General features: G+C 42.8%; 1 protein-coding gene across 1 annotated transcript in view; it reads right to left on the bottom strand.

Moving 5' to 3' along the window:
• dnah9l (dynein, axonemal, heavy polypeptide 9 like) overlaps positions 1 to 13,805 on the bottom strand; it is a 428,305-nt gene that overhangs the window by 264,401 nt on the left and 150,099 nt on the right. The window contains exon 35 of the mRNA XM_072579200.1: positions 1,402 to 1,558. Within this exon, the coding sequence (XP_072435301.1) occupies positions 1,402 to 1,558 (157 nt within the window). The remainder of the gene's footprint in view (positions 1 to 1,401; positions 1,559 to 13,805) is intronic.

The raw sequence follows: 13,805 nt of genomic DNA, 5'->3' as shown, positions 1-13,805 counted from the left end.
GGCTGAGAGGTGATTTCATTGAAAGCTACAAGTTATTCAAGGGATTTGACTGTAGAGGCACATTGACAGGTCATTTCCTCCAACTGAGGAATATAGGATATGGCAGCATAATTACAGGATAATTAAGACTGAGATGAGGAGAAATTCAATTACATAAAATATTCTAAATCTTTTGAATTCTCTATTCCAAAAGCTTGTGGATGTTCTGTTGTTGAATATATTTAAGACTGGGATAGACAGATTTTGTTTCTCAGAAAATCAAGTGGTATGAGGAGCTGGCAACAAAGTAGATTTGAAGCAAAAGATCAGCCATGATTGGATGGAATGGATGAGGAGACTTGAAGGGCTGTATGGTGTACAGTGGCCTCCTGACTCTTATGTTCTTGCATTCTTATTCGAATGTAAGTATTACTTAAATTTAACCAAACAATTGTTTTAGTTTTCTAATAGTAAAAATTAGCTGAACCAAAGCCGAAGCTGGATATTTAACAAGGAACACAACATAGAAAATTATTGGATTAATTTTCAACTTTGCTGAAGTCAATGATAGTCAATAGAAAATTGAAAATTTACTGAAGCTTATAATATGTAGCCAATATGTAACTATCAAATTTCTGCCAAATTTAACATTCTCCCCCATGGTCTGTACATTGGAGGAATGATATTCAGCTGATGTAGTGTGTTTTTTAAACTTGGTTTTACACAGGACTACTAAAGCCATTTGCAGTATCCCAATACCACTAATTCTCCTTAAATCAAGGAATCTACTCTTTAACTGGATATTCATTTGATTATTTATTTATTACCAACATAACCCTAAGTCAACTATAGTATCAAATATTAAAAAGTGGTTTTGAAAATACAATTTATTTACCAAGACAATCAATTTGATGGTCAAAATTCTGGAACTCCCTCCCTAATAGCATTGTAGGTCTATCTACAGCAGTTCAAGAAGACAGCTCACCATCACATTTTCAAGGGCAACTGGGGAGGCACATTAAATGCTGGCCAGCCAGCAATGCCCAGATACTAGGAGTGAATTACAAAAAAGACTGTGTGTAATAAACCAGTGATGATAATGGTTCTAAAAAATAATGTTTTTGCCAGTTACTTTCCATCCTCTTACTGCTGAGGTTTGAATTCATAAATGGTCTAAACAGTCAGTGCTGACAGACGATTTGACAGTTAAGAGTATTGCAGTTAAACCTAAGACAGTCAATACTCAAGTTCCAGGTAGTGGAACTTTCAACATAACATACCAGGAACAGCATTATTGCTGACACCCTCTTTAACACAGTCAAGACAGATTGGAAATTTTTCATCAAAGGATAATTTCTCAACAAGTTTAACTCCTTGCATTCAACTCAAGTTATTGATTATAATGCAGAAAGGTAGTGTTACCTTGTAATCCATCTGTTCAGAGCAGTTGAAAACATACACCATAATACCCAGAGACCGTCCCAAGTCTTTAGTGGTCTCAGTTTTACCTGTCCCAGCAGGTCCTGATGGTGCTCCACTCATTGTCAAATGTAAAGATTGGGTTAAGGTAATATAACATCTGTGGAACAATTGAAATCACAGTTAACAACCATTAAGTGAGTAAATGCAACACTGACCTGTAGGGCTGAACAGAACTATACAAATCAGAGGACAATATGCTTGAACTGTATCATTCTGTCATCTGACTACTGTTACTACATGGGTAAACCATTCTGCTTAATTTAAAACCAGCAACACAGAAAAGGTTCATCCCATGCAGTAGTCTGTAAAATTTCAAGTGGCCAAGAAACTATTTAAGGTAAAAATTAACAATTTTATTTCTTAAAGTATAACAGAATAATTGACTAACAACTACTTACAACTTCTTTCTCTAATCTATCCTTTACCTGCCATTTCTACACTACTAGTCCCATAAAACCCCTCTGATTAAGATTTACCAAAATTCAAATTTCAAAACCAGCCAGCTATCGAATCTTCACTTTATATCTTCCTCTGTCTTCTTAGGGATTTCTGTTTCACTGGTCACTGATTAATAAAGGTACCTTAAAGAGAGCTATTCTCTGGGCAGTCTGCATGTGTTGGTGGCTTGGCAGTTCTCCCTCAACTGTTCAATTTCCCAGTCTTATACCCCTCATAGCATCAGATTGTGTCATTGGCTCTTAATATTCTCAATATTCGAAATTGAAACTTGATTGAATTTTGGTTTTTTGAGGGGGTACAATTTAAACTGATTGGCCCAATTTGAATTTGTTTTTGTTGTCTTCAGACAACCAGCTACTCTAGCTGCTGGACCAAAAGGTTATATTGTCACCGATCGGCTGCACAGCATTCTAAAAGGGGAGGGTGAACAGCCAGTTGTCTTGGTGCATATAGGCACCAAGATATAAGTAAAAAACAAGATGAGGTCCTGAAAGCAGAATTCAGGGAGCTAGGAAAGAAGTTAAAAAGAAGGACCTCAAAGGTAGTGATCTCAGGATTGCTACCAGTGCCACATGCTAGCCAGCGTAGAAATGAAAAAATAAGCAGGATGAACACGTGGTTTGAGGAATGGTGTAGGAGGGAGGGGTTCAGATTTGTTGGACATTGGAACCGGTTCTGGGGAAGGTGGGACTATTACAAAATGGACAGGCCTCAACTGAACCAGATTGAAACTAAATGTCCATGGGGGAGTTTTTGCTATTGTTGTTGAGGAGCTTTTAAAATAAGTTGGTAGGCAGCTGGGAACCAGAAGAGTAAACAAGTAGGCAGTGAGGTGGACACTGTAAGAATCATGAAGATAGCATTAATAAGGGGAAGAGTAGGCAAGGAGCAGTTGAATGCAAAAGAACTGGTGGCCTGAAGCGTCTGAGGTCTGGATGGGGTAGAATTTGTAAGAAGTGTCTAGGAGAGTTTTCTAGAGCAATATGTCAAAAGTCTGACGAGGATGGGGCCATATTGAACCTGGTGTTGGGGAAGGTCCAGGCCAGGTGGTAGAAGTTGGGGTGGGGGATTTATTTGGAAACAGTGATCACAATTCTGTAAGTTTTAAAATACTCGTAGACAAAGATGAGAGTGGTCCTAAGGGAAGAGTACTAAACTGGGCGAAGGCCAATTATATCAAAATTAGGCAGAGGTTGGGAAATGTGGATTGGATACAGCTATTTGAAGGGAAGTCCACATTTGATACGTGGAAGGCTTTCAAAGAGAGATTAAAGATAGTGTAGGACGGCATGTCCCATTGAAGGCAAAGGACAGGAAAGGCAAGATTCATGAACCGTGGACAGCAGGAGAAATTGTGTGACTAGCCAAGATGAAAAGGGAAGTGCACATAAGGTCCAGGCTGCTAAGAACAGAATGATCCATGGAGGAATATTGGAAGAGTAGGACCAGTCTTAAATGAGGAATCAAGTGGGCTAAAAGGGGTCATGAATAGCTTTAGCGAGCAGAATTAAGGAGAATCCCAAAGCCTTTTATTCTTATATAAGAAATAAGCAGGTAACTAGAGAAAGGATTGGTCCACTAATAGCACTAAAGCTATGTGTCGAAGCTGAGAGAATGGGTGAGATTCTGAATGATTACTTTCAATCAGTGTTCACTGAAGAAAGAGACGTGATGAATGTTGAGATTGTTTGATTAGTCTGGATCACGTTGGCATAAGTAGGGAAGGTGTGTTGGGTAGCTAGAGGTTATTAAGGTAGACAAATCCCCAGGACCAGATGGGATCTATCCCAGGTTGCTGAGGGAGGCGAGAGAGGAAATAGCTGGGGCCCTGACAGATATCTTTGTGGCATCCTTAAATACTGGTGAGGTGCCGGTGAACTGGAGGGTTGCTCATGTTGTCCCCCTGTTCAGGAAGTGTAGTAGGGATATTCCGGGTAACTACAGGCCAGTGAGCCTGACATCAATGGTGGGAGAGTTACTGGAAAAGGTAGTGAGGGATAGGATCTATTTATATTTAGAAAATAATGGGCTAATCAGTGATAGGCAACATGGTTTTGTGTGGGGGAGATCGTGCCTTACCAACTTAATAGAGTTCTTTGAGGAAGTGACCAAGTTGATAGATGAAGGAAGGGCTGTTGATGTCATATACATGGACTTTTCCCCATGGTAAACTAACAGAGAAAGTGAAGTCACATGTTGTGCAGGGTGTTCAAGCTAGGTGGATAAAGAACTGGTTGAGCAACAGGAGACAGTAATAGTTGAAGGGAGTTTCTTGAAATGGAGAAAGGTGACCAGTGGTGTTCTACAGGGATCAGTGCTGAGGCCACTGTTGTTTGTGATATACATAAATAATCTGGAAGAGGCCACCGTTCGTCTGATCAGCAAGTTTGCAGATGGCACGAGAATTGGTGGAGTAGCAGAAAGCATAAGGCACTGTCAAAGAATACAGGAGATATAGATAAACTGGAGAGTTGGGCGGAGAAATGGTAGATGGAGGTCAATCCAGGCAAATGTGTGGTGATGCATTTTGGGAAGTCTAATTCTAGAGCGAACTGTATAGTGAACGGAAGAGTCTTGGGAAAAGTTGATGAGCAGAGAGATCTGGGAGTGCAGCTCCATTGTACCCTGAAGGCTGCTGCACAGGTGGATAGAGTGGTCAAGAAGGCATATGGTATGTTAGCTTTCATCGGACCGGGTATTGAGTATAGCAGCTGGCAGGTCATGTTAAAATTGTACAAGACATTTAGAACACTGTGTACAATTCTGGTCGCCACATTACCAAAAGGATGCTTTGGAGAGGGTGCAGAGAAGGTTTACAATGATGTTGCCTGGCATGGGAGGTGCTAGCTATGAAGAGAGGTTGAATAGGTTAAGTTTGTTTTCATTAGGAAAAAGGAGATTGAGGGGGGACCTGATTGAGGTCTAAAAAATTATGAAGGGTATAGACAGGGTAGATAGAGATAAGCTTTTTCCCAAGTGAAGGATTCAATAATGAGACGTCACGCTTTCAAGGTGAGAGGTGAAAGGTTTAAGGGGGATACACGCAACACGTACTTTACACAGAGGGTGGTGGGTGTGTGGAACACGATGCCAGCAGAGGTAGTAGAGGCAAGTACGGTAGATTCATTTAAGATGCATCTGGACAGATGCATGAGTAGGTGGGGAGCAGAGGGATGCTTAGGAATTGGGCGACAGGTTTAGACAGTAGATTTGGATCAGCTCAGACTTGAATGGCCTGTTCCTGAGCTGTAAATTTTCTTTGTTTTTGTTCTTTGTATCATGTTCAGAATACTTGATGCTGTCAGGTAGTTCTGCTCGCTTTTAACTCTCTTAAAAGTACAGTACACCCATATCTCCATGACACTACATGGAGTACAGTGGTCAATACTGATCATTGCATGTGGAGAAGTTACTTAAGCCCTGAAACTGATCTTAAGCATCCAAACAAGAAAATAATATAACTTTTGGGTGGAGTTTCATCCTTGCAAGATGGTAACTATCGTACAGAATTAGAGATAAAATAGGCAATCTTGAAAAGCACAGAATAAACTGTGAGAGTTTTAAAACTGTAAGTTTTAAAATACTCGTAGACAAAGATGAGAGTGGTCCTAAGGGAAGAGTACTAAACTGGGCGAAGGCCAATTATATCAAAATTAGGCAGAGGTTGGGAAATGTGGATTGGATACAGCTATTTGAAGGGAAGTCCACATTTGATACGTGGAAGGCTTTCAAAGAGAGATTAAAGATAGTGTAGGACGGCATGTCCCATTGAAGGCAAAGGACAGGAAAGGCAAGATTCATGAACCGTGGACAGCAGGAGAAATTGTGTGACTAGCCAAGATGAAAAGGGAAGTGCACATAAGGTCCAGGCTGCTAAGAACAGAATGATCCATGGAGGAATATTGGAAGAGTAGGACCAGTCTTAAATGAGGAATCAAGTGGGCTAAAAGGGGTCATGAATAGCTTTAGCGAGCAGAATTAAGGAGAATCCCAAAGCCTTTTATTCTTATATAAGAAATAAGCAGGTAACTAGAGAAAGGATTGGTCCACTAATAGCACTAAAGCTATGTGTCGAAGCTGAGAGAATGGGTGAGATTCTGAATGATTACTTTCAATCAGTGTTCACTGAAGAAAGAGACATGATGAACAACAAGAGGCAAATTCTGAACTGACATCAGGACACTTATCACAAATAATCAAGGCATGGAATGATTTTTGGTGTAGACAAATGATGATAACAGCCTTATAATGTTGCAAACAATTAGATTCTCTGAAAGGGGTTTGTTTGACAAACTTAGAAACATTATTTTAATGTCTGGTTACAAGACATGAAGGTGTCACTGACTATTCCTCATCCCTACTTGTCTGGAAGAAGATGGTTGTGAGCTGTTTTTCAAGTTGCTGCAGTCCCTGGGCTGTAGGGTCATCCACAGTGCTGTTAGGAATGGATTTGCATGATTTTGACCCAGCAGTAAAGGAATTGAGAAACTGCCACTACTACCTTCAAGTATACCAAGAGTGTGACTAAAGCTATTTGTGGCAGATCATACTAATTGACTTTAATTCTCTGTGATTAAGTCATGTTGCAGTATAGGCAGCATGAATTAGTGGCCCTAGAAATAGTGATGGTCATCTTCCAAGACTCAATAGACTCTGGAACAGCTCCTACAAATTGGAGGGTAGTAAATGTAACCTCTCTGTTTAAAAAGAAAGGCAAATAGAAACCCAGGAATTAAAGACAGGCCAGCCTGACATCAGTAGTGGGGATAATGCTAGAGTCCATTAGTATCTGAGCATTTGGAAAATAGGATCAAACAGTGTTGGTATGGATTTATAAAATGGAAATCATATTTCACAAATCGACATGAATTCTTTGAGGACGTAACTAGTAGAGTTGATGAGGAGCAGCAAATGTGGTTTATTTGGACTCACAAAAGGCTTTCAATTAAATCCCATGTAAAAGATTAGTGTGCAAAATTAAAGCATATGCGGTTGAAGTAGTGTATTGAGATGCACAGAAAACTGGCTGACTGACAGGAAATAAAGCATTCGAATAAACGGTCTTTTTCCAAATGGCAGGCAGTGACTAGTTGGTACGGTGGGGACCAGCGCTACAACCTCAACTATTCACAATATATATTAGTGATTTAGATGAGGGAACTATATATCTCTAAATTTGCAGATGACACAATTGGGTGGGAGGAGTTTTGAGGAGAATGCAGAGATGCTTAAGCATGATTTGGAGAAGCTGAGTGAGTGGAGCAAAAATATTATTACCTGAATGGCTATAAATTGAGAGAGTGGAAAATGCAATGAGATCTTGGTGTCCTCATAAACCAGTTATTGAAGGCAAGCATTCAGGTGCAGCAAGCGGTCAAGCTGACAAATGGTACATTGGACTTCAACTGGGAGTGTACAAATCGAGTGTGTTCGAATACAGGAGTAAGGGTGTCTTGCTGCAATTATGCTGGGCCTTGGTAAAACTTGGAAGATTCTGAGCAGTTTTGATCTCCTTATCTGAAGAAGAATGTCCTTTCTAAAGAGGGAATGCAGCAAAGGGTTACCAGACTAATTCCTGGGATGGTTGGACTGACATAAGATGAGAGCTTGAATCAGTTAAGATTATATTTCCTAGAGTTCAAAAGAATGAGGAGGGAAATCTCATAGAAACTGATAAAATTCTAACAGGACTAAACAAGGTAAATGTAGAATGGATGTTTCCAATGATGGAGGAGTCTAGAACCAGGGATCTAAGGGTCTAAGGATACAGGGTACACCATTCAGGATTGAGATAAAGGTAAATTTCTTCACCAAGAGAGTGGTAAGCCTGTGGAATTCGCTATCACAGAAAGCAGTTGTGAGGAAAATGTTATATGATTTTAAGGAGTTGGATGTAGCACTTGGGATCAAAGAATATGAAGGCTATGCAGGGACTTTCATGATTTAATAATTATTACAGGAATGATATATACTAATCGTCAACATAATTTCCCTTGTAAGCTATGGCTTGGCTACCTCTTCCTTATTACTGTTGTGCCAGACAGGACTGAACAATTGTTGCAGTTCACCCTTGTGCTCTTTAAATGCTTGCCACTGCCTTTTCACCAACATCCTTTTAAGTATCATTGTCCAAGTTCATCATAGCCAACTTGTGTCTCATACAATTGTAATTTCCTCTATTTAGATTCAGGACCCTAGTCTCAGAATCAACTACTGTATATTAATCTCGATCTTAATGAAGAAATCCATCATACTATTGCCACTCATCCCCAAGGGGCCTCACACAACTAGAATCATAGAATGACACAATACAAAAGAAGCCCTTTGGTCCATCGAGTCTGTGCTGCCAAAAATATACTACCAACTAAACCAGTCTCTTTCCCAGAATAGCCCCGAATGTTACAACACTTCAGGCATTCATCCAAGTTCTTTTTAAAAGTTGTGAGACTTCCTGTCTTAACTATCCTTCCAGGCAGTGCTTTTCAGATCCCGTCACCCTCTGGATGAAAATATTTTTCTTCAAATCGCCTCTAAACCTCCCAAGTGTCACTTTCAAATTCTGCACCCTTGTTACTGGCCCTTTGACTAAGAGAAACGGCTGCTCTCTATTCATCCTGTCAAAGCACCTCATAATCTAATATACCTGTATCAGGTTCCCCTCTTGACTTTCTCTGCTCCAGAGACAACAATCTGAAATTATCCAGTCTTTCCTCATAGATGAGATGCCCTATTCCAGAACACATCCTGGTGAATCTCCTTTGGACCGCCTCCAATGCAGTCACCCCATCAAATCCTTCTACTTTAAGGCAATCCCAGTTAAGGTAAGTTGAAATCCCCTACAACGATAACCCTGTTCCTCTCCCACTTTTTCTGTGATTTGCCGACATATCTGTTCCACTCTCCCGATTGTCCAGATGCCCATTTATAATTCCAGCAAAGTAATCACTCATTTTTTAGATTAGATTCCCTACAGTGTGGAAACAGGCCTTTTGTCCCAACAAGTCCACACCGATCTTCTGAACAGAAACCCATCCAGACCCATTTCCAACCTGACTAACGCATCTAACACTATGAGCTATTTAGCATGGTCACTTCAGCTGACCTGCACATCTTTGTGACTGTGGGAGGAAACTGGAGACACAGGGAGAATGTGCAAACTCCACACAGTCACCTGATTCGGGAATCAAACCCAGCACCCTGGCACAGTGCTAACCAGTGAGCCACTATGCTGTCCCATCTAAGCTTTACCCTCATTTGAATAGACTTCTTGGACATTTCCCTCATTAATTCAGTACTGGTTTCCTTTATCAATAATGCAATGCCTCTAGCTCTTTGACATTCCCCCACGTCCCATTTGAATATTCTATATGTTAGAATGTTAAGATGTCAGTCTTACTATTCCTTCAAACGTATCTTAGTGATTGCAACAATATTGCCACACAACATGATGGAGGTTCACATTGTGTGGAGCTGTGTTAAATGGGACAGACTTCAAACAGATCTAGCAACTTAAGACTGGACATCCAAGAGGTGCTATGGGCCATCAGTAGCAGCACAATCTGCAACTTCATGGCCCAGGATATCCCCCAATTAACCACTAATACCAAGCCAGGGGGTCAATCCCAGTTCAATGGAGAGTGCAGGAGAACATGCCAGTAGCAGCACCAGGCACACCTAAAAAGGAGGTGTCAACTTGATGAAGCTACAAAACTGGACTAACTTTATGCTAAAGAGCATAAACAGCAAGTGATAGACAGTCAAGTGATCAATGTGTCAACCTAAGCTCTGCAGTCCTATCACTTCCAGTCGTGAATGGTGGTGGACAATTATACAACCTAAAGGAGGAGGAGGTGGCTCCACAACACTCCCATCCTCAATCATGGAAACACCCCAACATATCAGTGCAAAAGATAAGGCTGAAGCATTCACAGCAATCTTTAGCCAAATGTGTGGAGTAAATAATCCATATTGGCCTCCTCCAGTGGTCCATAGCATTATAGGTACCAGTGTTCAGCCAATTCAATTCACTCCGCACGCTATCAAGAAGTGATTGGAAACATTGGATACTGCAAAGGCTATGGGCCCTGACAACATTCCAGCAATAATATTGTAGACTTGTGTTCCAGAACTTGCTGCTCTTCTAGCACAGCTATGGCACTGGCATCTACCATCAATGTGAAAAATTGCCCAGGTATGTCCTGTATACAAAAAGCAGGGCAAATCCAAACTGGCCAGTTACCGCCCCATCAGTTTACACTCAATCATCAGTAAAGTGATGGAAGGTGTCAACAACTGTTCTATCAAGAAGCACCTGCTCAGCAATAACCTGCTCAGTGACATGCAGTTTGGGCTCTGCTAGGGCCGCTCAGCTCCTGGTCTCATTACAACTTTCGGTTTAGACATGGACAAAAGGGCTTGCCTCCAAAGAGTGACAGCCCTTAACATCAAGGCTGCATTCGACTAAATGTGTCATCAAAGAGCCCCAGCAAAACTGGAATCAATGGAAATCAAGGGTAAACTCTCCAGTGATCAGAGTTATACCTGGCATACAGGAAGATAGTCATGGTTGTTAGGGGTCAGCCATCTCAGCACCAGAATCTCTCTGCAGGACTCCTCAGAGTAGTGTCCTAGACCCAAACATCTTCAGCTGCTTCAATGACCTCTCCATCATAAAGTCAGAAGTGGGGATATTTGCCAATGATTGCACAATGTTCAGCACCATTTGCAGCTCCTCAAATACTGAAGCAGTACATGCTCAAATGCAACAAGATCAGGATAATATTGAGGCTTGGGCTGACAAATGGCAAATAACATGTGCACCACAAAAATGTCAGGCAATGACCATCTCCAGTAAAAGACAAGCTAACCCATTGTCCATTTACATTCAATGTATTACCATCACTGAATCCCCCACTATTAACAGCCTTGGGGTTACCATTGACCAGAAATTAAACTGGACTCACCACATAATCACCATAACTACAAGAGCAGGTCAGAGACTAGGAATGCTGCAACACATGACTCACCTCCTGACTCCCCAAAGTCTGTCCATCTTCTACAAGTCAGGAGTGTGATGGTATACTCCCCACTTATCTGGATGGGTGCAGCTCCAACAACATTCAAGAAGTTTGACAACATCCAGAACAAGCAGCCTGCTTGATTGGCACCACATCCAGAAGTATCTATTTCCTTCACCAATGACCATCAGTCACAGCAGTGTAAACTGTCTACAAGGTGCACTGCAGAAATTCAAAGATACTTAAACAGTCCCTTCCAAACCCATAACTGCTTCCATCGAGGAGGACAAAGGTAACAGATACATGAGAACACCACCAATTACAAGCTCTCCTCCAAGTCACATACTATCCTGACTTGGAAATATTTCACTATTTCTGTCACTGGGTCAAATTCCTGGAATTCCATTCTAAATGGCACCTTTCATTCTAAACCTTCAGCAAGTGGATTGCAGCAGCTCAAGAAGATAGCTCATTATCACCTCCTCAAAGGCAACTAGGGACGAAAAATAAATGCTGGCCAGCCAGCGACTCCCACGTACCACAGATTAATTTTTAAAAAGCCATATTCTCACATGTTAATCACCTCTCTTAGCTCAGCCACCTTATCAATCAAGCTCCTGGCACTAAAATCTTGGGGTTCAAGTCCTTAGCTCCCCGAAAGTGGCCCCTGAAATAGATAGGGTGGTACAGAAGGTAAATGGCATGCTTGCCTTTATTGGTCAGGGAACTGAGTACATGAGTCAGGATGTCATGTTGCAGATTTATAAGATTTTGGTTAGGCCACACTTAGAGTATTGTGTTCAATTCTTGTCAGAGTGGATAAAGAATGCAGCTGGAAATGGCACAGCAGGTCAAGCAGCATCAACGGAGGAGAGGATTAAACGTTTCAGGTTGGAACGTTTCATCAGGACTGGGGAGGTGAAGGGGTTCTGAGAAATAAATGAAGGGAGGGGGTGGGCCTGGAAAAAAGGTGGGTGGGATGGTGATCGGTGGACGCAGGTAAGAGGTGGCTGTGATTGGTCATTGAGAAGGGTGGAGCAGATAGGTGGGAAGGAAGAATGAATAGGTAGGGTCAGGATGAAGGGGGTGGGGGGAAGCAGGTGGGGTGGGCTTAGGATGAGGTCAACAGTGGGGAGATTGGAAACTGGTGAATTCTACGAAAAGCCTTATGATTGTAAGCTCACTAGGCTGAAGTGGAGGTGTTCTTCCTCCAGCGTGTGTTTGGCCTTGTTTTGATCATGGAGGTGACCCAGATTGGACATGTCTTTGGGGTAATGGGAGGGGGTGTTGAAGTGACTGGCATCCAGAAGGTGGGGCTGATTGGAGAGTGCAAACAATAAATTTTCCCTGAACTAGTTCCTGATTTTGCGCTCAGTCTCTCCTGAAGGATGTGGATGCTTTGGAGATGGTACAGAAGAGTTTATCAGAATGCTGTCTAGATTAGATAGTATGAGCTATAAGTAGAGGCTACAAAAACTTGGGTTCTTTTCTCTGGAATGGTGGAGGCTGAGGGGAGACTTGATAGAAGAGCATGAAATTAGGAGATGCATAAATAAGGTTGATGATCAGAATCTTTTCCCTAGAGCTGAAATGTCTAATACTAGGGTACAGGTATTTAATCAACTCGGAGAAAGTGAGGACTGCAGATGCTGGAGATCAGGGCTGAAAAATGTGTTGCTGGAAAAGCGCAGCAGGTCAGGCAGCATCCAAGGAGCAGGAGAAATGATGTTCCGGGCATAAGCCCTTCTTCAGGAATGAGGAAGGTGTGCCAAGCAGGCTAAGATAAAAGGTAGGGAGGAGGGACTTGGGAGAGGGGCGTTGGGAATGCGATAGGTGGAAGGAGGTTGAGGTGAGGGTGATAGGCCGGAGAGGGGGTGGGGGCGGAGAGGTCAGGAAGAAGATTGCAGGTCAAGAAGGCGGTGCTGAGTCTGAGGGTTGGGACTGAGATAAGGTGGGGGGAGGGGAAATGAGGAAGCTGGAGAAATCTGCATTCATCCCTTGTGGTTGGAGGGTTCCTAGGCGGAAGATGAGGCACTCTTCCTCCAGGCGTCGCGTTGCCATGGTCTGGCAATGGAGGAGGCCAAGGACCTACATGTCCTTGGCGGAGTGTGAGGGGGAGTTAAAGTGTTCCGCCACAAGGCGGTTGGGTTGGTTGGTGCAGGTGTCCCAGAGGTGTTCTCTGAAACGTTCCACAAGTAGGCGGCCTGTCTCCCCAATGTAGAGGAGGCCACATCGGGTGCAGCGGATGCATTAAATGATGTGTGTAGAGGTGCAGGTGAATTTGTGACGGATATGGATGGATCCCTTGGGGCCTTGGAGGGAAGTGAGGGAGGAAGTGTAGGCACAAGTTTTGCATTTCTTGCGGTTGCAGGGGAAGGTGCCAGGAATGGATGTTGGGTTGGTGGGGGGTGTGGACCTGATAAGGGAGTCACGGAGGGAGTGGTCTTTCCGGAACGCTGATAGGGGAGGGGAGGGTAATATACCCTTGGTGGTGGGGTCTGTTTGGAGGTGGCGGAAATGACGAAGGATGATACCATGTATCTGGAGGTTGGTGGAGTGGTAGGTGAGGACCAACCAGTGGGGTTCTGTCCTGGCGGCGATTGGAGGGGCGGGGTTCAAGGGCGGAGGAGCGGGAAGTGGAGGAGATGCAGTGGAGAGCATCGTCAACCACATCTGAGGGGAAATTGCGGTCTTTGAAAAAGGAGGTCATCTGGGTTGTTCAGTATTGGAATTGGTCCTCTTAGGAGCAGATGCGGCGGAGGCGAAGGAATTGGGAATATGGGATGGCGTTTTTACAGGGGGCAGGGTGGGAGGAGGTGTAATCGAGGTAGCTGTGGGAGTCGGTCAGTTTATAGTAAATGTCCGTGT

The sequence above is a fragment of the Chiloscyllium punctatum genome, chromosome 10 (genome assembly GCF_047496795.1).
Source record: "Chiloscyllium punctatum isolate Juve2018m chromosome 10, sChiPun1.3, whole genome shotgun sequence".
Taxonomy (NCBI): Eukaryota; Metazoa; Chordata; class Chondrichthyes; order Orectolobiformes; family Hemiscylliidae; genus Chiloscyllium; species Chiloscyllium punctatum.
Note: the sequence above shows the minus strand (reverse complement) of the source record. Positions and strands in the feature narration are given on the sequence as shown.